Source organism: Propithecus coquereli, unplaced genomic scaffold (genome assembly GCF_000956105.1).
Source record: "Propithecus coquereli isolate 6110/MARCELLA unplaced genomic scaffold, Pcoq_1.0 Scaffold243, whole genome shotgun sequence".
NCBI classification, from domain to species: domain Eukaryota; kingdom Metazoa; phylum Chordata; class Mammalia; order Primates; family Indriidae; genus Propithecus; species Propithecus coquereli.
The window spans coordinates 2,286,228-2,309,129 of NW_012147986.1; the positions used below are offsets into that span (position 1 = coordinate 2,286,228).

General features: G+C 53.2%; 2 protein-coding genes across 2 annotated transcripts in view; both read right to left on the minus strand.

The window, feature by feature from the left end:
• ATP6V1B1 (ATPase, H+ transporting, lysosomal 56/58kDa, V1 subunit B1) overlaps positions 1 to 12,691 on the minus strand; it is a 27,991-nt gene extending 15,300 nt beyond the window's left edge. Inside the window, exons 1-2 of the mRNA XM_012646437.1 lie at positions 12,497 to 12,691; positions 5,981 to 6,036 (exon numbers count right to left, since the gene is read on the minus strand). Coding sequence (XP_012501891.1) covers positions 5,981 to 6,036; positions 12,497 to 12,614 — 174 coding nt within the window. The 5' untranslated portion in view covers positions 12,615 to 12,691. The remainder of the gene's footprint in view (positions 1 to 5,980; positions 6,037 to 12,496) is intronic.
• A 2,467-nt stretch (positions 12,692 to 15,158) lies between these two features.
• VAX2 (ventral anterior homeobox 2) overlaps positions 15,159 to 22,902 on the minus strand; it is a 30,295-nt gene continuing 22,551 nt past the window's right edge. Inside the window, exon 3 of the mRNA XM_012646455.1 lies at positions 15,159 to 15,838. Within this exon, the coding sequence (XP_012501909.1) occupies positions 15,401 to 15,838 (438 nt within the window). The 3' untranslated portion in view covers positions 15,159 to 15,400. The remainder of the gene's footprint in view (positions 15,839 to 22,902) is intronic.

The window sequence follows — 22,902 nt, forward strand, 5'->3', positions numbered from 1 at the left end:
TCAATGTGTACAACTTGATATGTAGGAAGAGTTCACCAAGGAAGCAAAATCTAAATGGCAATCAAGTAGACAGAGACAATACTTCCCTAGTCATCAGAAAATGCAAATAAAAGCAGGACAGTACTAGTTTTCATCTACTAGGTAGGCAAAATTATAGAGAAATATTCAGGACCGGCAAGGATGTTGGAAAGTGGGTGCTCTCATACATGGTGGGTGGGAATGTGAATTATTGTAGCCCTTCTAGGCACGCAATCGTGCCCCAAATTGTCAACGTCTATTCTAAAATAAAAATGTTCTTTGAACCAGCAGTTCCATTTCTGGGAATCTATCCTATAGCAATAAAGGCATCAGTATAACAGGGATACACATTGCTGTACTATCTGTAATAGCAAAACCTGGAAACATGCTGACTCTCTATCAACAATGGGACTATCGATTAAGTCACAGTACATCCATGCTATAACCTGCTATGCCACTATCCAAAAGAATGGGTACAATGTGTATCTACTGACATAGAATCCTGGGTATCAAGAGACCAACACCAGTGTCAACCTGTAACGTGTACATTTGCTGGTGTTTGAGCATATACAGCAGGGTCTTTACACTGGTTATCACAGGGGGCTTGGAATAAAGTGGTTAGGGACAGTAGTTAACACAAATCTTTTCTTTGTTTCACCAAGTTACAAGAAGCATGTATTGTTTTGTAATTAAAATGTAATGCAATTTGGGGACATGTTCAAGTATAGTGCAGGTGGTTATTGCCATCATTACCATCATTATATCCCCTGCTGGCCACAAACTAGTGACTTCAGGGACCTGGGGGAGGGGCAGATGGCCCAATTCCCCAGCAAGGTGTGACCAGGATAGGGGCCACTTCCCAGGGCGCTCCTGCTGGGATTGAATTTGAGACTAGAAGGTTTGCAGCTCTAACAGTCACTAAAGGAAGCTCTGGCTTGGGCCCCTTCTTGTCCTGTGAAGATGGTGGGAAGGTGACCCTGTTCTTCCCCAAACCACCCTTCGTGCCTTGCAGGGGTGGCGGCGGGCCGGTGAGGGGGTCTCAACAGAAGACCTGCCCAAGAAGAATGCTCTGCGGTGGAAGGGACTGCGAATGCCCAGGCGTCTTGGGCTCTCAACCACAAGAGGGCGGCCAAGAGCAAGGACAGCGAGCGCCAGGGAAACGAGCTAAATCCAAGTCCCGGGTCCTTCTCCTCGCCCACTCCAAGCCCGCCTGTGTCTGTATGTGAAATGACCACTGCCTCATTGTTTGTCACCTCACTGGGGGTGATAGTGGGCTGTTTTAACCTTAGGAGAAAAATTACTGGGCAGAGCACAGGCCAGAGTGGGCCCGAAGGAAATCAGGCAGTGAGGTGATAAAACAATGACAATTTTTATGTGGGTTTATGTGTTGGGAAATTTCCATGCCAGTTCTGCTTAAAACCGCAAAGCAGCTAAGTAGAGCAAGTAGGTAGAATATGCACCAGCTAGCTGAAACCACAAAACAATTAAGCAGTTATAAGCCTGTCACGACTGTACTGCTCGTTGTAAACCTATCATAACTATACTGTTTGTTATAAGCCTATCATAACTGTACTGCATATAAAAACTGCTATTAATTGGCTAACTTTTAGTCCTTTTACTAATTGGTTAACTTTTATGCTTGTGTGTGTTATTGGATAAGACTAACCCCCCCCCCCAAAAAATATAAAATCTGACAAAAACCAGGAAGAGGTGCTCAGATTTTGGAGGCTTGACCCCATCTGGGCCGCTGGCAATAAAACTTGCTGACTCTCCAACTCTCTGCGTGCCGCTTGGTTATTCCTCTGGGACCAGTCGCTGTGACACTTGCCGTAACATATGTGGTGAGTGAAGGTGGGGGGAGAGGGGAGTGGAGATGAGGGTGGTGCATTGAGTGTCCCCCAAAAACGAAATCAGAGAAAATGAACTTTAAACAGAAGAGATTATGGTCAGACATGGGGAAGAACTGTCAGGCCCTCACACTCAGCCATGGAATGTGTAGAGTCTGGGGCCCATTAGGAAGAGAATTCCAATGTGCTCCAAAGGGCCCTGTTTCGTAGCCGCATCAGCAAGCCTTACCCTATCAACTCGCTGGTGCTTACTGGGAGGATTGCGGGAAGTGGGGATGAGTCAGTGCAACCAATCCCGTGCTGGAGATTCAACCAGCTAGCAAGGGGGCAGGCACAGGGAGCTGCCGTGTACACATGGAGGACTGGGAAGTTTTTAGCAAGCCTGCAGGACTTGTGCAAGGGGGTGCTGGCCTCTAAGGTGTCTCCTGCTGACAATGGCCAGGACAGTGTGGGAACTCCTCTCTGGAAATCATCTTCGGAGCTGATGTATACTCTTTCTAAAGCAGCCACAGCTGTCTGGGATCAAGTCTGGTGGATAAGATGAGTGCTTACTCTCAAGTTTGCAACTCTCAGATAAGGACCAGTTTGCATCAAAGAATACAGGAGTTGGAAGATCCTCTAGAGCAGAGGTTCTCAAAGACCAGCAGCATCAGCATCACCTGGGAACTTGTTAGAAGTGCAAATTCTTGGTCCCCACCCCAGATCTGCTGAATCAGAATGTCAGGGTGGGGCCCAACAATCTGCATGTTAACAAGCTCTTCAGAGGATTCTGATACATGTTCAAGTTCTATAAATTAAAGATTTAGCCTTTTCTGGGTCACAAACTCTGGAAAATCAGAAGAACCCGTAGAAACTTCCCCCAGAAAAATGGACAGGTACATTCATATATATCTTCAATCAAGGTTTGCATACAATTTCAAGGTCCTTATTCCCTTGGCTAAGAACCTCTGATCTACACAAAATTCTTCCCCCAAATGTTTTTCCATTTGAGAAGGATGGAAGCAGGGAGTAATTGCCTGTGTGGCTCAATGCGGACAGAAGGTGGCGCTGTAGAAACAGAATCGTGGCATTTTGCCCAAGCAACTCTGGAAGAGGGAAGGAGGTGTGGGGCCGTGGGGAGGGATGCGTAGAGGCGCTTCTTCTGGACTTATAAGACTATAAACCAATTCCTTTCCTTCCTCTGCAAGCCAGGGATTCTCTGGGTGCCTCTAGCACCCAATTATTTTGCTCTGCACGGTTACAGCTGCATGCAGCAATCACAGGACCATGGGTCTGGGGACCTAGCTCTGGTTTCCCAGCTCAGCTCCATTTTACGGTTGAGAAAATACCTGCATAGGTACCATCTCTCCCTGCCACACTGGGGCCCATACAGAATGACAGGTCTGGTAGGGACTGTGGTGGCACAGGAGATGGCACCAACTGTTTAATCAGGCTCATCAGCATTCAGGAAGAGCCACTGCTGCCTGTTCTTGGGAGGAATAATAATAATACATTTGTCTGATTTGACCCTTACAACAACCCTATTCTCATTCAATAGATGAGGAAACTGGGATTTCTGGTCCTAGATAGGTGGTTCTGGAACTTCAGGGAGCATCAGATCACCCGGAGGGCTTGTGAAAACAGACTTCTGGGCCCCACCACTAGAGCTGCCCATTCTGTCAGTCTGAGGTGGAGCCCAAGAATTTGTACTTTTAACAAGTCCCCAGCTGGCCCTAGGCTGTTGATCTAGGATTGACAGGTAGCTAGCAGAAAAGAGTGGGATGGAGCTGGGATTAAAATTCACCAAGTCCGACTCATCAGACTCTCTGGCCCCAGGGTACCACACTTAATTACTCAGCCACACTTCCAATGGGGGCATCCCTCACACTGGCGGCCAAAGGAACATGGCCTCTGTATGGCCTCTGTTTTCCAGCAACGAGTGGTCTGATGTCTTTAACACTGTTGGCTCAGGTTTTGACAGGTCCATATCTAGTCATGCTAAGATACATTCATTCATTTGCTCATTAATTTACTCGCCCTTCCTTTGCACAAACACACCAAGCACCTACGATAGCCTGGGTTTTAAGGAAAAGTGCTATGCTGGGCTCCTGGAGCTAAGAATTAATAAACACAGTCCATGGCCAATAGGAGGTCGGAGGGGGGGGCAGTTAGCAGTGGAGGGGGCAAGGAGGAGACTTGGCCAGATCCAGACCAAATGCCTGGACGGATGCTGCCAATAAGACTACAAAAAGTAGAAAAGATGGAGAGGTTCAACACCGGGGAAGCTGGGAGAGGCACCCAGGAGAAGGTGGCCTTTCAGCTGAGGGGATGAGTCAGGGGGAGGGACTAGGGGAGGGTCATCAAGGAGGCAGAGGGGAAAGTACATGCACAGCATTATAGCTAGATAGGAGGAATAACTTCCAGTTATCCCTACACCACTGTAGGATGACTATAGTTAACAGTAATGTATTATATGGTTTCAAATAGCTAGAAGGAGGATATTGAATGTTCCCAACACAAAGAAATGGTAAATGTTTGAGGAGATGGATATGCTATTGATAATTACCCTGACCTGATCACTATGCATATATGTATCGAAACATTGCTATGTACCCCATAAATATGTGCAATTATTATATGCCAATTTAAAACATTATCACAGACATAAGTCCACACCTTCGTCATTCCTTCTCATATACTCCATACTCTCATCCAACTAATTGTGAGAGGGGTTCTTAACCTGGAGCCTATCTGAGTCCAAAGAGAGAACTCAGGGGCTCTGTGATCTTGGATGGGCAAGTTGCATTTTTATACTCATGAACCTTTACAGAAATTTAGTATTTCCTTCAATTCTGAGTATAGATAACAAGCCACAGTAGAATTAGCTGGACCGCACTACCTGTGACTTTGTCAGTGGCAGAAATCACAGATGTTTTCATGTCACATTTCAGTTGTAGCAGGCATCTCAAAATATTGTGTATTCATCACTATTTTAAAATTATGGCAGTTATTAAACTGGCAATGAGACCAGTTGTTTAATTTGTTAATAAACATGTATTACTAATCACATTTTTTAAAAGCATATGCAAAGGCCCAGAGATATCGAATGGCAGCTCCATGCAGAGACAGTGTGTGTTTCTAACCAGAGAAAGGAGGGTGGTGAGAGTGAGTGGAAGGTTACACAGGGACCCTCTGAGAGAAGGCCCGTGAGGTGCAGTCGCTGGGTGCCCTAAGTGAATTTGAAGCCAGAGACAGCTGCAGGGTGGAGAGGGTGGGAGGGTGATGGGCTGGGAGCCCAGAGGCCGTGGCTGTAACAGCAATGGGGTGGGAGAGAGCCACAGAACATGGACATAGGCAGAAGTTGTGTCCAGGAAGAGGGGTCAAGGGTGGTAGGTTTCCAGTTTGTACAGTGGTGGGGGGTAGGTGGGAGGCCAGGGGTTGGAACTGATTGGTGGAGGGAGAACAACAGAGTGATCTCTATGGCAGGGCACTTTATCACTCAAGAATCTCCAACCCCGGGACTCAAAATACTGTCCCTGTCCCTGTTCCCTTAAGGAACCCATTCCTATGGTTCCTTAAGGGATGCAAAACAGCCCACCTGCCATTTACCTTTGGTGGGCCCCACCCCCTCCCCACTTCCCTTCCCACCCAAGTTGCTGGTTCTGGGACTGAGACATTCCAAGAGCTTTGGAAACCGTCACAATCCTTAGAAATGTTAGCTGGCATGAGCCTGCTGCCTCCTCTTCCCCTTTAGAAGACCCCGTGGGAGACACAGGTGGGGTGAGTGCAGCCTTTGAGGAAGTCAGGCACCGTTCTACTGATGGGCAATGGAGGGGGACAGCTCATTAGTGGTAGAAGCAGGTTTCCCAAGGCCAGAGCCCGGGTCTCTGTGGAGTTTTTATGGATTTTTGGTCCCCACTGAAAAGGCAGGAAGGGGAAACCTTGGGTAGCTGGGGAGACAGCTAGGGAAGGAGGACGTGGGAGTGGATGACAGGTGTTAGAAAGAACAGAGCAGGGCCCGGGGGCAATTTAGAAGAAATCCTGTGGGTGGGAGGGTAGAAGGGGGGGGCGGTGGGGGGGGGACCTGCGCCCTGGGATTTGGCCTTAGCACCAGGGAAGCAGCAGGAGGGTCTCACCTTGACCTGGTCCAGCACCACCAGGGGCCCGTTGACGCTGCACACAGTCCTGTAGGCTGGGGGAAGGGCAGGGAGTGAGCGAGGGTCTCACCCCAGACCCCCCCCACAGAGGCACCCTCCCCTTCCCTCCCTCTGCACACCCCCACCTCCTTCCCTGCCTGGCCTGGGCCATCAGGGGCATTAGCTGTGACAGGGCCAGCCACCATTGCTGTGAGGGTCATGCCCCTGCCCGCGGGCCCCCTACTGCTCGGACACCTGCAGGAGGCTGGGGGAGGGCCGGGCAGAGGGCAGAGGCCTTTCTCATCCTTGATGGAGCTTCCCCTCTGGCCTCAGCCCCCACCTCACCCGCTCCCTCCTCTCTGACTCACAGCATTTTCCAAAAGCTTCTGGCCCCCAGCTGTGGCCGAAAAGTGCCCTCTTCTGCCCCTCACCAGGACAGCATTTCCCTCCATCTACCCCACACTGATTGAGCAGTGTGTGTGTGTGTGTGTGTGTGTGTGTGTGTGTGTGTGTGCAGGCGTCTGTGAGAAAAAGCAAACAGGGCCTCCACTCTCACCACAAGACCCTGGTGAGGCCCTGCCAGGGGGTGCTGAACCCTCTGGCTCCCTGGGTGCCCAGTGAGGGAGGGGAGGGAGCTAGAGGCTGGGAGGGAGAAGCAGGATGTCCAAAGACCTAGCAGCTGGAGACCCACACACAGGGAAATGAGCTCAGCTTGCAGGGAGGGGTTAGGTTAGATATCAAGAAGTACTTCCTAATCCCAGTGCCAGGGGCTCTGATAGAAGAAGCCACGGAATGGCAGCCAGGAAGCCTCATTCTGGTTCTGCTAGGAACTCGAGCTAAGGGACCCTGGGACTGTCCCTTGCCCACGGTCCCCGGATGCCATATCCCTTTCCTGTGAGGCATCAGAGACACCTGAGATGCAGGCTCTAGGCGAGGCAAGATGGGTGGGCTGTCTGGGAGGTTGCTAGTTGCTCCCAGGCTGGCAGGACCTCAGAGCAGAGAGTGGTCCAGCCCCTCTTTTCACAGGCCAGGAAAATGGGCCCAGAGGGTGAAAAGCTTCACCCAGGGCCACACAGCACATTGGTGGCAGAGCTTCTCCTCAGACCACACCCAGCTCACTCACCCTCACACTTTCGGGCAAGCCTGGCCCGAGCCACCCCATGCCAAAGGGCAATGGAAGCCCTTCCCCTCCGCAGACTGGATGTCTGTGGTCAAACCCCTTATTGTTGTCTGATCTAAGCTCCTTTCATCAGGACTCAGACCAGGAAGCCGGACGGGGCGAGGAGATTCTTGCACAGATCTTTGCAAGGGTCCTCCAAGGACTGTGTGAAAGACTCTGGGGCTCGAGAAGACAAGTCCCACTTGGGACTGCTCTGGCCCAGAGCAAGACTCTCAACTCCCTGTCCTAGAGCCTGCCCACATCACCTGAGCCACCCTCTTCTCCCTCCCTGTACCCATGAAGGACGTGTCCCACCTTCCCCTGCACCAGAAACCAGGACTTAGAGATGACTTCTCAATGGGGTGGGGAGCCAGAGCCTTTCTCTCTCTCTCTTTCTCTCTCTTTCCCTGTAGCCTTCCTATCTAGAAGCCTTAAAAAACACTCCCTCAATCTCAGCCTCCTCCAGCTCCCCACTTGCAGCTGCCATTCCCACCCCCCACACAAGCATGGTCTCCAATTGCTCACTTCCCTTCCCCACCTTCCAGCCTCTCCTCTGCCCTTTCTGCTGTGGCTCTGGTGGCCTCCAGATTGCTAAGCCCAGAGCCTGGGCACCCTGTCCTGGGAGGCCTGAGAGCCTTGCCCGTCCTGCACGCCCCACCTCTGGGGCTGTGCCTCAGCCTCCTTGGAAGTCTCCTCTCTGGTCAGGCCTTGAAGATGTTGAGGTCCTGGAGGCTTGGCCTGGCTCTGTGCTTCTCACTCTCCTTTCCTGTATCTTCTGCTTCCTCCTTCCCTCCTCCCTGCCTTTCTTCCGCATCCACTTGATGCCTTCTGTGTACTAGGCTAGGCAAAGGAAGGTGACAGATAAAACAAGGAGCCTACAATCTCAAAGCAGAGACAAAGAGAAAATAGTATAATCACAAACTGCAGTGGCTGCTATGGAGGGAAAGATCAGGATGAGTGAGTGAGAATGGGCGGAAGGGTGCTGGGTGCTCTCGGTAGCAGAAAGAAGGGCAGTGGGCTGGTGTGCTAAGACCTGTCAAAGACCTGTCAACTCCACGAGGGCAAGGTGTCATCTGTGGTGCTCACTGCTGTATCCCACCATCTCGGAATAGTGCTGGCTGGCTCCCTGGGAGACACTCAATACATATTTGCTGGATGAATTATGGAAGGCGTTAATGGTTCCATCAGCTCATTCCCATATTGCTCGCATCAGAACCGAGGTGTGCCCGCTACCTTCCCAGCCCCCACACCGAAAGAGCGTCCTATTGCCCAGCCTGAGGCCTTGTACCCCTGGCTCCAGCCACACTCCCTGTGAAGACAGAGAGTGGAAGAGAGGAGAAAGGGGGTGCACAGAGCTAAGTGCGGGATAGGCATAGGAAGATTCCCTGCAGGGGACAGAGTCTGGGGCATCACCCTCCCCAAGGAAAAAAAAATCTCCAAACGGCACCACACACACACACCTCTGCCCACATGGCGCTTTGATCAAATTGTCTGAATTGTGAGCACTGTGTTGGCAGAGTGGAGCAGGTAGCCCTGCAGAGGACGGAAGGAGAAGCAGGGAGGAGGAAATGCACTGTGCAAGCAGGGCACTGAAGGGCAGGAGGAGAGAGACCCTCATTTTTATAAGCCCCAGGAAGAACTGACATCTTGCTGATCCCATAGAAAAAAGAACACACCTGCCAAAAGGGCAGGGATGGGGAAGAAAGCAGTGAACCCGGATGAAAAGATGCGTGGTGGGTGGGCCTGGGAGGCAAGGGGCCGGAAGGGCCAGGAAGCCCCAGGGAATGATTTCCAATTCCGAGACAACTCCAATTTCGGAGACAAGTCTTTCACCTTCCTCCCTTCTTCACAGCTGGCTCCCCCACTCCACAGCCCCTGTCCACAAAATTCCCATTAACCCTGACGTCCAGCAACTCTGGGGGCAGGGGGAGCGGTGCTGCAGGATGGGTGAAGGATTAGAGGACCCTTCCCTAAGTGGGAGGGCTGGTCTGGAAGGATCCCGGGGGCTGCTGTGAAGTGCTGGCTGCTGCAGGCCCTCTGGGAGTCAGGGTGGGAGGGAGCCGCCTCCCCCAGGCCACCCGGTGAGCAGCATGAGGTCTCTAAGTCCCCCATCTTAGCGCACCAGCCTCATCTGTAAACCGCCTTCCCGGGCTTCTGGCAGCCTCAGTGCCTGGCTCTAGGTGGGCTTCAGAAAGAGTTGCTGGATGAGTACATCACGCCACAGCCTGGTGCCTGCATTGCAGACAGTCCACTCACGTAGCTGTTTCTGTTCCACGCTGGACTATTCACATCCTTCAAGGCTTTGCCCTGGACTGACTACTGCAGCCCAGCGGGTCCGCTCCTCACTGCAGGCCCACGGCACCACAGACTGGCACCCGGCACGGATTGTCTCTCCTCAGACTAGGGCTCTGTCTCCCCTGTCAGACAAGACCGGATCTTTTCTTAGAGCTGTCTGGTTTGGACACAGCCAACATGGTGCCTAAGCCACAAAAGCATTCTTGACTGGAAGTCAGGCCTTTTGTTTGTATACCCCCAACTCTGAGTGTGTGTTGCATGGCCCAGAAAGTGAGTTGATTTCTCGTAGGACACACCACAAACCAGGACAGTATCCTGTGGCACTCAGGGATTGTGGCCACTACTCAACCCTGGGAGGCACCCCTTGACCCTGGAGAGGGAAGGCAGAGGGCTGGATCAGACGACCTTAGGGGCCCTCCTCCAATGGGCCTCCCAGAGACTTTGCAGACACTCCTCCAGCTGCTCTGCCCACCCCCTCCATTGTCCTAGCTGACACTTTGGGTTGCACTTTGGACTGCTGGCTGGTGGAGCGCCTCCCTGCCCCCACCTCCCCACCGCCTACCCTGTCAAAGGCTCAGCAGGGATCCCGCGCGGCCCACTAATTAGCGCCAACCCAGCCACACCTGCAGCGTCCTGGGAGAGGGCTGAGACAGGCGCCCATGCGTGAGGCCAGGGTGGGGGCAAGCCCGGGGCAGCAGGTCCTGCACCTCCTCCCTGATCCCTCTGGAGGGATTAGGGGAGGAAGGGCAGGGGCTGGAAGCTGAGGGCTCTTAGAATCAGCCCAAGACCCTGCTGGCTGGGACTCTCCCAGTGTAACTCCCTCACCTTTCAGTTGAGGAAACTGAGGCGGGTGGCAAAGTCAGTGGCTTGGTGCTCAAGCCCCTGGGTGATCTGACCTGGCCGTATCCCTCCAACCAGGCTGCCAGCTTGTCCTTCCTAAACTTTTTTCATGCTGGGCACCCCCGCCCCAGCCTAGCCCCACAAGAACAGATGCATCGCCAGGCCACCTCCTCCCCAAGGAAGCCAAGGCCTTGGGAAGTGCTCTACTTCTTTCCCAGGGTGGATATTGCCAGGATTCACTCCCCATCCTGACTCTACCCTGCCTCCTCCTTTCTGGCCAATCCTTTCTCAGCAGTGAGATCACATCCTCAAAGGCTCAACCCTGTTCAATCTACTTCTTCCAGGAAGGAAAGGCTCCTCAAGCTGCCCCAGACTCACCTCCACCCATGGCCACACAAGCCCTAGGGCCTCCTGGCTCTCTGGTACCCCAGCTCTCCTCCTAGGCTCTGTCTCTGCAGAGTCCTCCTGCCTGGGATGCCCAGCATAGGTGGCCAGGCTGGGGAGGAGGGCAGAGAGGGACACAGCAGTCCTGCCTCCAGCCTACTGAGGGTGCAGCCCCTGAGCCTCCAAACCCTTGCTGGTTCTTCGCCTGTCTCCATCCCCCCAGGGAGAACTGCTGCCCACTGCCCAAGCACCTGAGGAGGAAGGAGGGGATGGGGGAGACACTGCAGGTGAAGAAGTGGGCCCCTGTGGGTGGGAGGGTGTCCATGCTGGGCTGGGGTATCTTGGAGCACAGGAAAAGCAAAGGCACTGGCGGAGCGAGGCCTGGAAGGGCTCCCTGCACTGCTGGATGACCTCTGCTCTGGTCAGCCACCAAGCCATCCTCACAGAAGGCATGCAAACATGGTGGGCACTGCTCCCATATCCCCAGCCTAGTATTTTCCCTCATGCCAAGGGCATGTTGACTGTAAATAAGGGGCTGGCTGGGAGGGAAATGGCTGGAGGCAGCTCCAGGCCTGGGTTGTCCTGGCCAGAGAAAGAGGAGGAGGCAGTGTGTGGGGTGAGATTGCATCTACAGGGTCCCTGGGAGGGCACATTCCAGGGAGGAAAGCAGAGCATGATGGTCAGATCCTACACCCCACTCAGCACCTGGCAGATCTCCTATGCCTGGGGGAGGGGGGCACACCAGGACTGTGTGATAGTCACACACCCAGGCTCAGGGCTCCAGGCCTGGGCTCTGGACCCAAGGGAGCACCAGTCATTGCATATTTCTGGGCTTGGCAACCCCAGCTTTGGCCCAGGGAGAATCTGGACCTCCCATCTCAGCCCCACCGCCATGGGGCAGGGCCTGCAGGGCCTCCTTGAGAAACCTGACCCCACCCCATTCTCACCATTTCTCCTCAGCTGGAATGTGCTCCACCCTCAGCACCTGCCCCAGGCCTCAGGAGGTGCCCCACACCCCAGGGCTTGCTCCCCTGCCGCCTGGGCCTGCCGGCTCTGTCTCAGCCCCCAGCTGCCCTCAGTTCATTCCATCTCCTCTGCTGGCCTGGATAGCACTAGAAGCAGGGAGGGAGGAGGAGTGGCTGGGTCAGGCTTGCTTCCCTTCACCCCACACACCCTGTTAGGAGCCTCTGGCTCTGCCTAGCTGTGACCAGCCTGGCTGGTGGCCTGGCTGGTTTACTCCAGCGAGCTGGGCTGTCTGAGAATTCACCAACCCAGGGAGAGTGACCTTGGACAAGGAGATGAGGGGGTCCCTTTAGTCCTCTGGACCTTGCCCCAGATCTGGATTTGGCCAACCTCTGCAGGACAGGCACATGAGCCACATACAGGGCCTCCCCACTCTAAAACTGCCAAGGAGACACCCTACCCCCATGAGCATGTCCATGCCCCTATGCCTGGACACTAGCCCTCACCCCAACTGTACACACACATTATCACATGCAGACATGTGATATCATTCAAACATATGTGCTCTCCTGTGAGCACACACACGTGTAGATCATTCAAGCATACACACAAACTCACCCTTGCCCTGAGTATACAAGCATGCACACACACGGTGACACCTTTCCTCACCCCAAGGTAGCCTAGGCTGGGGACCTCCATCCCTTCTCCTGCAGAGATGGCCCCTTATCCAGGTGGCCCCACTGCATCACTCCACTGGACAGAGAACCCCCTGGGTCTCCCCAGGTCTTGGGTCCCCCTCTTTGTCTGAGGACCCAGCAGCCACCCCAGATCCCCACCTTGACCTTACCCGTGGTGGTGGGGGAGGTCATACTCACTGACACGGGGGTGGGTGATATAGTTTCGGGTGACCGCCTGCATGTGCTCTCTGGCTGGGCCCAGGTCACAGCCACTGCTGGGAAGCCCCCCAGGCCTGCTGTCTACCTTCATGGCCATGGCGCAGGGTAGGCTAGGAGACAAGTGCCTGAACTTACTGGTGGCAGCTGTAAGACTTCGGGTCCAGCTCCAGCTGGAGAGAGCTGCCCAGCCTGCCTCCACAGCCACCCCGCCCCTCCTCTCTCCTCCCACTTCCTTCTTTCCTCCCCTGGGTTGACTGTAAACAGAGACGCCGCCGAGTGCTCTAGCTGGGAAGCTTTTCCCCGCACCCAGGCTGTGCAGATCTGGGAGGGGCCGAGCCAGCTGGGGGCTGGAGGGTGTGAGGGAGAAGGGCAGAGGGGAAGGCGGGCTTTCTCCAGCCTCTGTGCTTGTCTGCTCCTCTGCCCCATGCCAGTGTGAATCCAGTTCCTCCCTGCAGAACTTCAGGTGCTCTCAACCGCCCCACCCCTGCCCCTCACCCACCTCTTACTGGTCTCCTCCCCACACCTAATTTCTGGTAGGCTGTCCTCTTCTGACTGTCCCCCCAACCTGCCCTCACCTTGCCCCCCCTGCCCTGACTATACCTGGGTATTCTTTCCCCGTACAATTCCATCATCATCTTTTTGAACATCCATAGAGAACTATTTCCTGGCCAGCTTCAGTGCCACCTCCTACAGGAAGCCTTTCCTGGATTCTCCAGCCCCTTGGATTCGCCACATCTGGCCTCTTTCCTATGTCATGCCCTTTAGGGGAGGCCTCTCTTATCCCTGCCACTGGGCTGTGAGCCCCCAATAGCTAAGCCCATGTCTCCTCCATCAGACCTGGGTCTCCACTTTATGTCTCCACTTTCTGACACTTTCTGTGTCATACTATTGAGGGCGACCTGAGGACCAGGGCTGGTCTCTCTCCACCTGACCTTAGGACCCTGTCTCACCTTCTTACATTCACCTCCAGGAGCCCATAGAGCAGTCCCGGCCCGACCTTTTCAGCCCATGGGAGAAAGTACAAATGAAGGTCCGGGTATTGTATATCTAAATATTTGGAGTTATAAATCAAACTACGTCCACAGCCTGGCCTGGGCTCCACCCGGGACCTCACCACTGCTCCTAGGATCCCTCTTCGTGTCAGGTAACTAAAGGAGTTGTGCTTTCTCCTGGCCAGCAGATGTGGCCCGGGTCTGCTGGGCAAGGCAGGGTGGATGCTTGGTGGCGGCTGGACCTGCCCAACCTGAGGTCTGCCCCCAGGCCTCATTCCAGACTCAGGATTTCCCACATTGCTAAGCTCCTCCCAAACTATGCTGCCTGAGCAAAGGGAAGGGCTGATGAGCAGTTGTCTAGGGATCCCTGTCCCCCAGCACTCACTCTGGGTGACTCAGGGCAGCCAATTTGAAACCAAAGCAGCAGCTACTGGGTTTCCCAGAGCAGACTGGAGCAGATTGTGCTTGTCTTCTCTGACCACACAGTCAGAATATCACCCTGAATCCTCCAGCCTGAGGACCCGTTTCATGTCTCTGGTCCCTCGCTCACAATTCCCATTCTTTCAGAGAACTTTCCTGTTGGGAGCCGGGGGTGGGTGTGCCATAAAGGGGCAGCATGAGGGAGATCTCTGTGGTGATGGGACAGTTCTGCATCTTGATTGTGGCGGTGGTTCCACGAATCTACACGGATCATGAAATGTCATGGAACTATGCACACATGGTACCAATGTCAATTTCCTTCTTTTGATATTATACTATGGTTATGGAAGATGCAACCATGGGGGAAACTGGGTTATGGATATATGGAACCCTGGGCATGGTGGCTCACACCTGTGATTCCAGCACCTTGGGAGGCCAAGGCAGGAGGATTGCTTAAGGCCAGGAGTTTAAGACCGGCCTGAGCAACACAGGGAGGCCCTGTCACTGTCACTACAAAAAGAAAAAAAAAAAATCAGCCCGATGTCTTGGTGTGTGCCTGTAGTCCCAGCTACTCTGGAGGCTAAGGCTAGAAGATAATTGAGCCCAGGAGTTTGAGGTTGCAGTGAGCTATGATGACTCCACTGCACTCCAGCCTGGGCGACATTAGGAAGACACTGTCTTTTAAAAAAAAAAAAAGGATGCACAGGGCTTTTCTGTCCTATCTTTGCAACTTCCTAGAAATTTACAATTATTGCAAAATAAAAAGTTAAATAAAAGTGTCTTGAGCAAAAAAAATTTTTTTAAAGGGCTTCATGTTGCAGTGTTTTTGATGGTAGGCCCACTCTAAGCATGTGGGGTCTTGCCTGGGTTTACCTTTGATGCCCTCTTTCCCTCTCGCTGGATCCTGGTCTCACCTTTCATTGTTCTTCCTCTTCAAGGTGACAATGTTTCCCCTCTCAAGTACTTTTATGTTTGAAAGAGGAGCTTGCAAAGGGCAACACTTAACCAAAGAATGCATGTTGGTGCTGTGGGCCGTGGGCTGCCTCGGTGGGAGCCCTACAGAAGCGGGAGCCCAGAGCCTGCTGACCCACACCTGTGTGTGCCCCAATGTCCAGAACCAGTTTCTGCCCCCTCCCATTTGAGGTCCCCTGACTCCTGGCCCTTTTTCCCTTCCAGTGACAAGAGGGTGGAAGGAATTTAGGGGCCAATAGAAGTGCTGAGGGACTCTGTTTCCCTTCTTGTCATTGTTTTCCTTTTATTCAGTGAGACGCACACACACACACTGCACTCACACACACTACTGCGGAACCAAGGCCATCTGGTTGCCAGTCTCTGAGCTGGGGGCAGTGGGGAGGGCGTGTGGCTGCCACCCCTCCTCTCCCGGGCCTGCTCAGCGCAGTGCAGTCCTCTGGGGCACAGGAGGCTGGGAAGGTGCTGTGCTTGGGACTCAGTGTCTCGCGGGGTGGGAGTCTTAAGTGTTAGCTTTCCTGCCGCTGCCTGCGCTGCCTGCTTTCCGCTCTAGCCAGCCACAGGGCTCGAAGGCCGAGGAGCCCAGTTTGTAACCGGCAGGCAGGTCCCGGAGCGGGGCCGAGGAAAAGCAGACGGCTTGCAGTGGGGGCGGCAGCGGGGAGGACGCCGAGGCGGAGGGCAGCGGGTGGAGGCGCGGGGAGGAGTCCCTGGGGTCACCCAAGGAGGTGCCCCTGTGGCCAGCAGGTAGGCCCGGCAGGCCGGGGGTCAGCGCCAGGAGGCTGGGGGCCCTGGGCACGGAGAGCAGCCGGCCCTGCTCCAGCAGCCGCAGAATGTTGGAGGTGGCGAAGGCCTCGGAGGCCGAGGAGGACGCCCGCTTCTCCAGGTCTCTGCTCTGGTCTTTCTTCTGCTTGGTGCGGCGGTTCTGGAACCAGACCTTCACCTTGGGGCAGAGGGCGGGGAGAGGGTGTTGAGAAGGAAGAGGGGACAGGAAAAGCAAAGTGGGGGTGGGGGAGGAGGAAAGAAGAGGAAGGGCGCGGGGCCGGGCAGGGTGGTGGACAGGGTGGGAGTGGGGCGCAGGGTGCAGTGAGAGGGAAAGAAGAGCAGAGAGTCGTTAAGGTCTCCCCAGAACCAGCCTGCTCTGGGCTAGCTGATTAGGGACCCTGGTCCCCCAAATTATGGCTGCCCCTCTGCTGCTAACACTGACTCTGGCCTGGGATGGAGGAATGGGTTGACAGACAGAGGGTGGAATTTGGGGCATATTTGAAGTTCCCTCTTGGCGCACACACCCTCTGTTCTCAGCCAAATTCCTGGTCTCAGCCACCACATGTGTGCTGGAAACTCCCAACTCTACCTTGGCCCGGGGCTCCGGACTGAGATCGGGGCCACATATCCCATGGACGTCTCAAAAACACCCCAAACCCCACATGTACAGACCTAGCTCTACTTCCCTAAACCAGGGCCTCTCTTCCATGATGGCCACCTTCACTCACCTGCATAGAAACCTGGGGGACTCCTAGAAGCCCCCCTACCGCATTCCCCAGTGCAGACCCTCCTCCCTTCCCTTATCTTCTGACCGGGGCCATGGCAGCTGTCTCTACAGCAGTGCCTCTCAGCCCTGGTGCCCACAAGAACCACCTGGGGAGCTTTAAACCCCTAACTCACCCCTAACCTCAGGCCAATCAACTCAAAATGGGGGTGACTAGGACCCAGACTCTAGTTTTTAAAGCTCCCCAGGTGATCCCAAGGTGAGGAAACCAGTGCTCTAAGGGTCTCTCTGCCTCTGGTCCAAACTCTAACATCTACAGGGCTGGGGCAAGAGGAAAAATGGAAGCCTCCGGCTCATGGCCCAACCTGGCTCTGACTGACACCTGTGTGGCCACCCCAGCCTGTTCATACTCTGCAAATAGCCCCCAGTGGCTGCTTCTTTGCTTCTTGAGCCTAGAGTTCTGGGTAATATCTGCGGTCTGCCCTGGGGAGGACGGACTTGAGAGAGGCCCAGGCAGGTGCTGGAAGTGGGCTCAGGGCCATTTGGTAGGGAATTCTGGAACTCTGGGGAACCTGAGAAGTGGTCTAGAAGGTTAGCACAGGCCCCTGGCAGGCACAGCCCCTTGGCTTTGCAGAGTCCTTATCCCATAAAGAGGAGCATGGCCACAGGAGGGGCCCTCTCAAGCGCGGGGCCTAGGGCAGGGCCAGGTGCCCAGTCATTTAAAAAAGTCTCTGATTTCCAACACCACCTTGCCCTTCAATCCTGAGGTGGGGGTGAGGGGGAGCAGGAGCCTGAGACAGAGCGCACTCCCCTCCAGAGGCTGCACTGGGAGGTGGTGAAGAGTGGGCAGGGTCCTTCCCCTGCAGGTCCCTCCAGCAGGGAGTCCAGGCTGGTCTGAGCCGGGAAGCGCGGCTGGGCTGGGGAGAAGATGAGATTTAAACTAGATGTGATTCTCCAAGGGCGGTTAAAAGGAAAAAAATAAATAAATAAACTAGATGTGAGTTTGGTGTTTTAAAGGAGATCAGATTGAGTTTTAATAACCAAAAGGGACCAGAGAGTTATGGGATCTACTTGAGGGTGATTGCTTCATTCATTCACTCACTCAACAAATACGCATCGAGTGCTTCCTATGTGCCAGGTGCTGCTCCAGGCTCGGGGGAATGAACAGTGAACAAGGCAGAGCAAACCCTCACCATGGCGGGCAGGCAGAGGGGTGGGGAGGCGGGGCTGGGCAACAAATAAAAACCAATGTGCATGTCTGTCCATTGGCAACAAAGGCTTTGAGCAGGGGGTGTTTCTCAAATGATTTGGGCCAACTTTTTTTCTTTTTTTTTTGAGACAGAGTCTCACTCTGTTGCCCAAGCTAGAGTGCAGTGGCGTCAGCCTAGCTCACAACAACCTCAAAGTCCTCGGCTCAAGTGATCCTCCTGCCTCAGCCTCCCGAGTAGCTGGGACTACATGTGCACGACACCACATCTGGCTAATTTTTTATTTTTTGTAGAGATGGGGTCTTGCTCTTGCTCAGGCTGGTCTCAAACTCCTGAGCTCAAGTGATCCTCCCACCTTGGCCTCCCAGAGTGCTAGGATTACAGGTGTGAGCCACTGCTCCTGGCCTGGGCCCACTTTTAAAATTTCTAATTTTGTCACGAACCAATACTTCTGTAAAATACAATTAAAATGACTTACTAGAAAGATTGGTATATACATTTATAAGCACCTATTCTCCATTTCTGTACTTAACTTGTCATGTACTTAACAGTTTGTGGGCTGGAACTGGCCTAAGGACCACATTTTGGGGGGCACTGCTTTAGAGAAAGGTGGCAGGATGGGGGGAGAGGCAGGAGAGGGTGACTATTTTATTAATGGGGTGGCAAATATAGCCTCTCTGAAGAGGGGGCATTTGAAGAAGACACCAGCAAAGGACGGTCAAGGGAGATTCAGCCCCATTTGGCTGAAGGCAGTGATTGGGAAGAAGAAAACCCTTTTCTGTCTGCCACCCCTGGAACCCAACTGCTCAATGTGGTGGTCCTACCAACTCCTTGGGGACTGTGGCTCTGCATGCTGCTGCATTCTGTTTCCCTGCTGGGAAACCTCCTGACCTCTTTGCCAGGCTGGCACCTGCCCCTCCTAGGATGACAGGCCAGGGACCACCTCCAGGCACCCCTGAGCCTCAGTTTCTCATCTTTAAAATGGTGACATGGCACACACCTGTAATCCCAGCTTCTAGGGAGGCTGAGGTGGGAGGATCACTGCTTGAGCCCAGGAGTTCAAATCCAGCCTGGGCAACATAAAAAGACCCCACCTCTAAAACATAAATAAATAAAATGGGGAAATAAAACCTGGCCATTGTGGAGATTACGTAAGAAAATCCATGTATGGGGCTTGGCATTGTGTCTGGCCCACACGAAATGTGAGTTATTCTTATTTATCGCTCTCTTCCTCTGTTCCTAGCTCTGAACTAGAGGAAGAGGAGACACAGATGTCATGATGTGTGCCCTCAGGAAGCTGAGGGTCTAGTAAGGGAATGCACTAACCCACTCCCAGAACACAGAGGGCACTTAGGTACACAGGGAGTGGCAGCAACAAGGGATGTGACTGATGAGTGACAAAGCATGTATAAGGTATTCTCCCATTCATCCCATTTTCGTGCAGTTCTGGGTGTAGCAAGGAGAGGTAAGTGTGGGCTGGTGCTGGGTTTGGGAGTATACTGAGCAGGTGGGCCCTGGGTGGGAGGAGAGGAGAAGTCAGAGGCAGACGGAGCAGGGGCTGGGACCTGGGGTGTTGGTTTCTTGGCCACATACGGGCTAGGCCAGGGATTCTCAACCGTGGCTGCACATTGGACGTACCAGGGCCGATGCCCAGGCCCCATCCCATACCCATTAAATCAGAATCTCTAGGGGAAGGGCTGAGGCATGAGGATTTTTGTAAAGCTCTGCAGGTGATTTCAGTGTGTTGTCAGCATTATAAACATCAATGTGGGAGTGAGAAGGCCTACCTCTCTGCTTCCCACCATCAGTCCCATGGTCCGTAGGGGGTTGCTTCATAAGGCCCAGCAAACATGGGACAAACTGACAGAGAGACAGGCTCAGAGCCCTCTGAACTTGTTCCTCCTCCTCCAGGAAGTTTCGGTTCCACCTCAGGGTTAAATCCAAAGTTACTGGTCCTTTTCCTCTTTTAGGAAACCATTCCTAGCTGACCCCACAGGGTGGTGGGGCCACTGCACATCCTGGGGCATCCCCCTGCCCTTGTCTCCTTAGTGGCCTCCCTGCAGGCTGCCATCTTTATACCCTGGAACTCAGTGGACACTTCGCCCCATGCCCCGCGCCCCTGATCTCTTGCTGGGCCACACTGTAGCCCATGGCGGCACACCAGGGCAGGGACATGGTTTCTGCTGGGCTGCCAGGACCAGAAAGGCATCTTTTAAAGGCTGCTTCCTGTGACTATGGGCACATACTTAACCTGGGATGAGGGGGACCTGTGTGTCTAGGATGGCTCTGGCTTTTGTAACCTGCAATAGGAAGGTACCATCTATTTTGTCGTTCCAGAGGAAGCCATCTGGGGCAGGGGTGGGCATGAGGCTGAGGATACTTGCTGAATGGTTAGAGTGGCTCTTATCCAAGCTAAGTGTCACCCTGTCAGTACTGGGACATGGCAGTTTGTCCTCAGCTTGAGAACATCCCACAGGCCAGCCATGGGAGGGGATCTCACCTTCCCTTCCTCTGTAGCCACAGCTCTTTCTTATGTCCTGCTCTGACCCTGGTACTCTGGTCATTCATTCAGGCAACACACAAATATCAAGCATTTGATACATGCCCAGCATTGCCAGGTACTGAAAAAAATAAGATGAATAAAAACCCATCTTGCAGCACGTGGCTCTCAGACACCAGCAGTGGGGTGTGGACCCGTTAGCAAGTGTTACAATATGGTATGTGTTTTTAGGAGAAACAATATAGTGGAGAAAACCTGAACTCAGACAACCCTGGATTTGGCTCTGGTTCCTTTAACTAGCCAGGTGAATTTGGGCAAGTTACTTAACTTCTCAGTGCCTCAGTCTCCCCATCAGTAAAATGGGGATCATACTAATGCCTCCTCCTAGGTTTGTTGTGATGACTCCGTGGGCTAACAATCATGGACTTAGTAAAGTGCCTGGCAGATACTGAAGTCTTTTAAGCGGCATGGTGATCACATCAGCTGGTCGGATTTGGTCATTTTTCCATAATCCAGCGATTCTCAGACATTACTGTGCATTAGCATCACCTGGAAGGAAAAATATATAGGTTGTGGGGTCTTCCCTAGAAATCTGATTTGGAAGCTCTGGGTTGTGGGTGGTGCAGGCATCTGTATTGTGCCAAGAACCCCAGCGGAGTTCTACATACAGGTGGTCTACAGACCATACCTTGGGAAACACTGCTTTAATCAAACACCAATCTTTCTTTTTTTTAAAAAAAGAAAAACAGGCTGGGTGCGATGGCTCACGCCTGTAATCCTAGCACTCTGGGAGGCCGAGGCGGGAGGATCATTTGAGTTCAGGAGTTCAAGACCAGCATGAGCAAGAGTGAGACCCTGTCTCTACTAAAAATACAAAGAAATTAGCTGGACAACTAAAAATATATAGAAAAAATTAGCCGGGCATGGTGGCGCGTGCCTGTAGTCCCAGCTACTCGGGAGGCTGAGGCAGAAGGATCACTTGAGCCCAGGAGTTTGAGGTTGCTGTGAGCCAGGCTGACGCCACGGCACTCTAGCCTGGGCAACAGAGCGAGACTCTGTCTTAAAAAAAAAAAAAAAAAAGCATGGTGACATGGTATATCAGGAGGGCTCTAAAACCAAGGAGACCTAAACTAACTGGGGCTATCCCTGTTTTCTGACATCAAGAGGAGCCTTTAGTGCGTGCCACCTGGAAGATTGGGGCCGTGTGGAGGGTTCTTCCGAGAGTTCCAAGAGAGAGCTCCCTCCAGGCTGCCTCCTGCTCTCGGGGCAGTTGTGCACAGGCTCCGCTGCACTCTGTCTTGTTCACTGTTCCTACATCTGGTGGCCCCTTCATCCTGCAGAGCCCTGCCAGTTCTGCGCAGTGGAGGAAAGGGCTTTGCCATTCTGCCTGCCCAGTCTGGTGAGTGGTCTTCTGATTTAAATGTGCAGACAGCTCAACCGATTGGGCACATAGAGATTAAGGAAGAGACTAGGAATGAGAATGGGCCCTGATCAAGCTCCATGTTTTCTCTGTCTGAATTAGGACCACACCTTGGTCCTCCTGGTATCCAGGGAAGAGGGTACAGATGGCAGTTGGCAGCAGGAGGAGAGGAGAGGAGAGGAGAGGCCTCGCAGAGAGTGCAGCAGACACTGAGAGAGCAGTTGGGCCGTGTCCTCGGTGGAGCACAGGGGTGAGGGTCTGTGAGCACCTGGTGCTGAAGCCCCTGGGTCCAAGAGAACCTTCGGCTTCCAGTCTCTACCAATCCTCACTACACCATGATTCCTGGTGTTGAATTTCCACATGACTGTGGCTCATTTTTTTAATCCTTTAGGAGTCCATCCATTATCTGAGGGCACCTGATGGAATCTCTCATCCTTTCCTCCACGAGAGCCCTGACAAAGACCGTTAGATAACTTAAATCGGAGAAGGACCAGCCCCCTCCCCAATATGCTTCCTGACACCTCCACTTGGTCTCACACTGATCCAAGACAAAACTTTCGACTATGCATTCTTGTCCCCTGTGAGCTCTTCTCCAGACGGCAGCCAGAGTGACCTCTGTAAAATGCCAGTCGTCTCACATCACTCTCCCCTTCAAGGCAATACCATGCTCTCTAAGCACTGCATGATCTGCCCCTACCTACTTACCCTACTACCTTCTAGCTCCAGCTACACTGGACTTCTGATGCTTCTAGAACATTCTATGCCAGGTTCCCCCGACCCCCCAGGTCTTCACAGTTACCGTCTGCCTTGACTTCTCGTCTTCTGGCTCCTCTTCTGCCTGTCTCTTCCCTGTCATTAAGATCAATGTCATCTCCTCAAAGAGGCCTCCTCTGAATACCCCAATGAAAGAATTCCTCCTGGTCTCTATCATGCTACTCCATTTTATCTCCTTCTTAACACTTATCACTTTTTTTTTTTTAATGGAGACAGGATCTTGCTCTGTCACCCAGGCTGGAACTCCTGGGCTCAAGCAGTCCTCCTGTCCCAGCCTTCTGAGTAGCTGCACCTGGCTAATTATTTAAATTTTTAGCAGCAGTGAGGTCTCACCATGTTGCCCTGGCTGGTCTCAAACTCCTGTGCTGAAGGGATCCTCCTGCTTTGGCCTCCCAAAGTGCTGGGATTACAGGCATGAGCCACCACTTATCACTTTTCGAAACGCTGTTTTATAGATGTAAGCTGCACGAGGGCAGGTGCCTGACCTGTTCTGTCCTATGCTCTATCCCCAGTGACTAGAGCAGTACCTGGTACACAATAGGCATTCGATAATATTTTTGAGCAAAATGTTGGGTAAATATACAAAGATTCCACAGAATTCTAACCATATACTCTT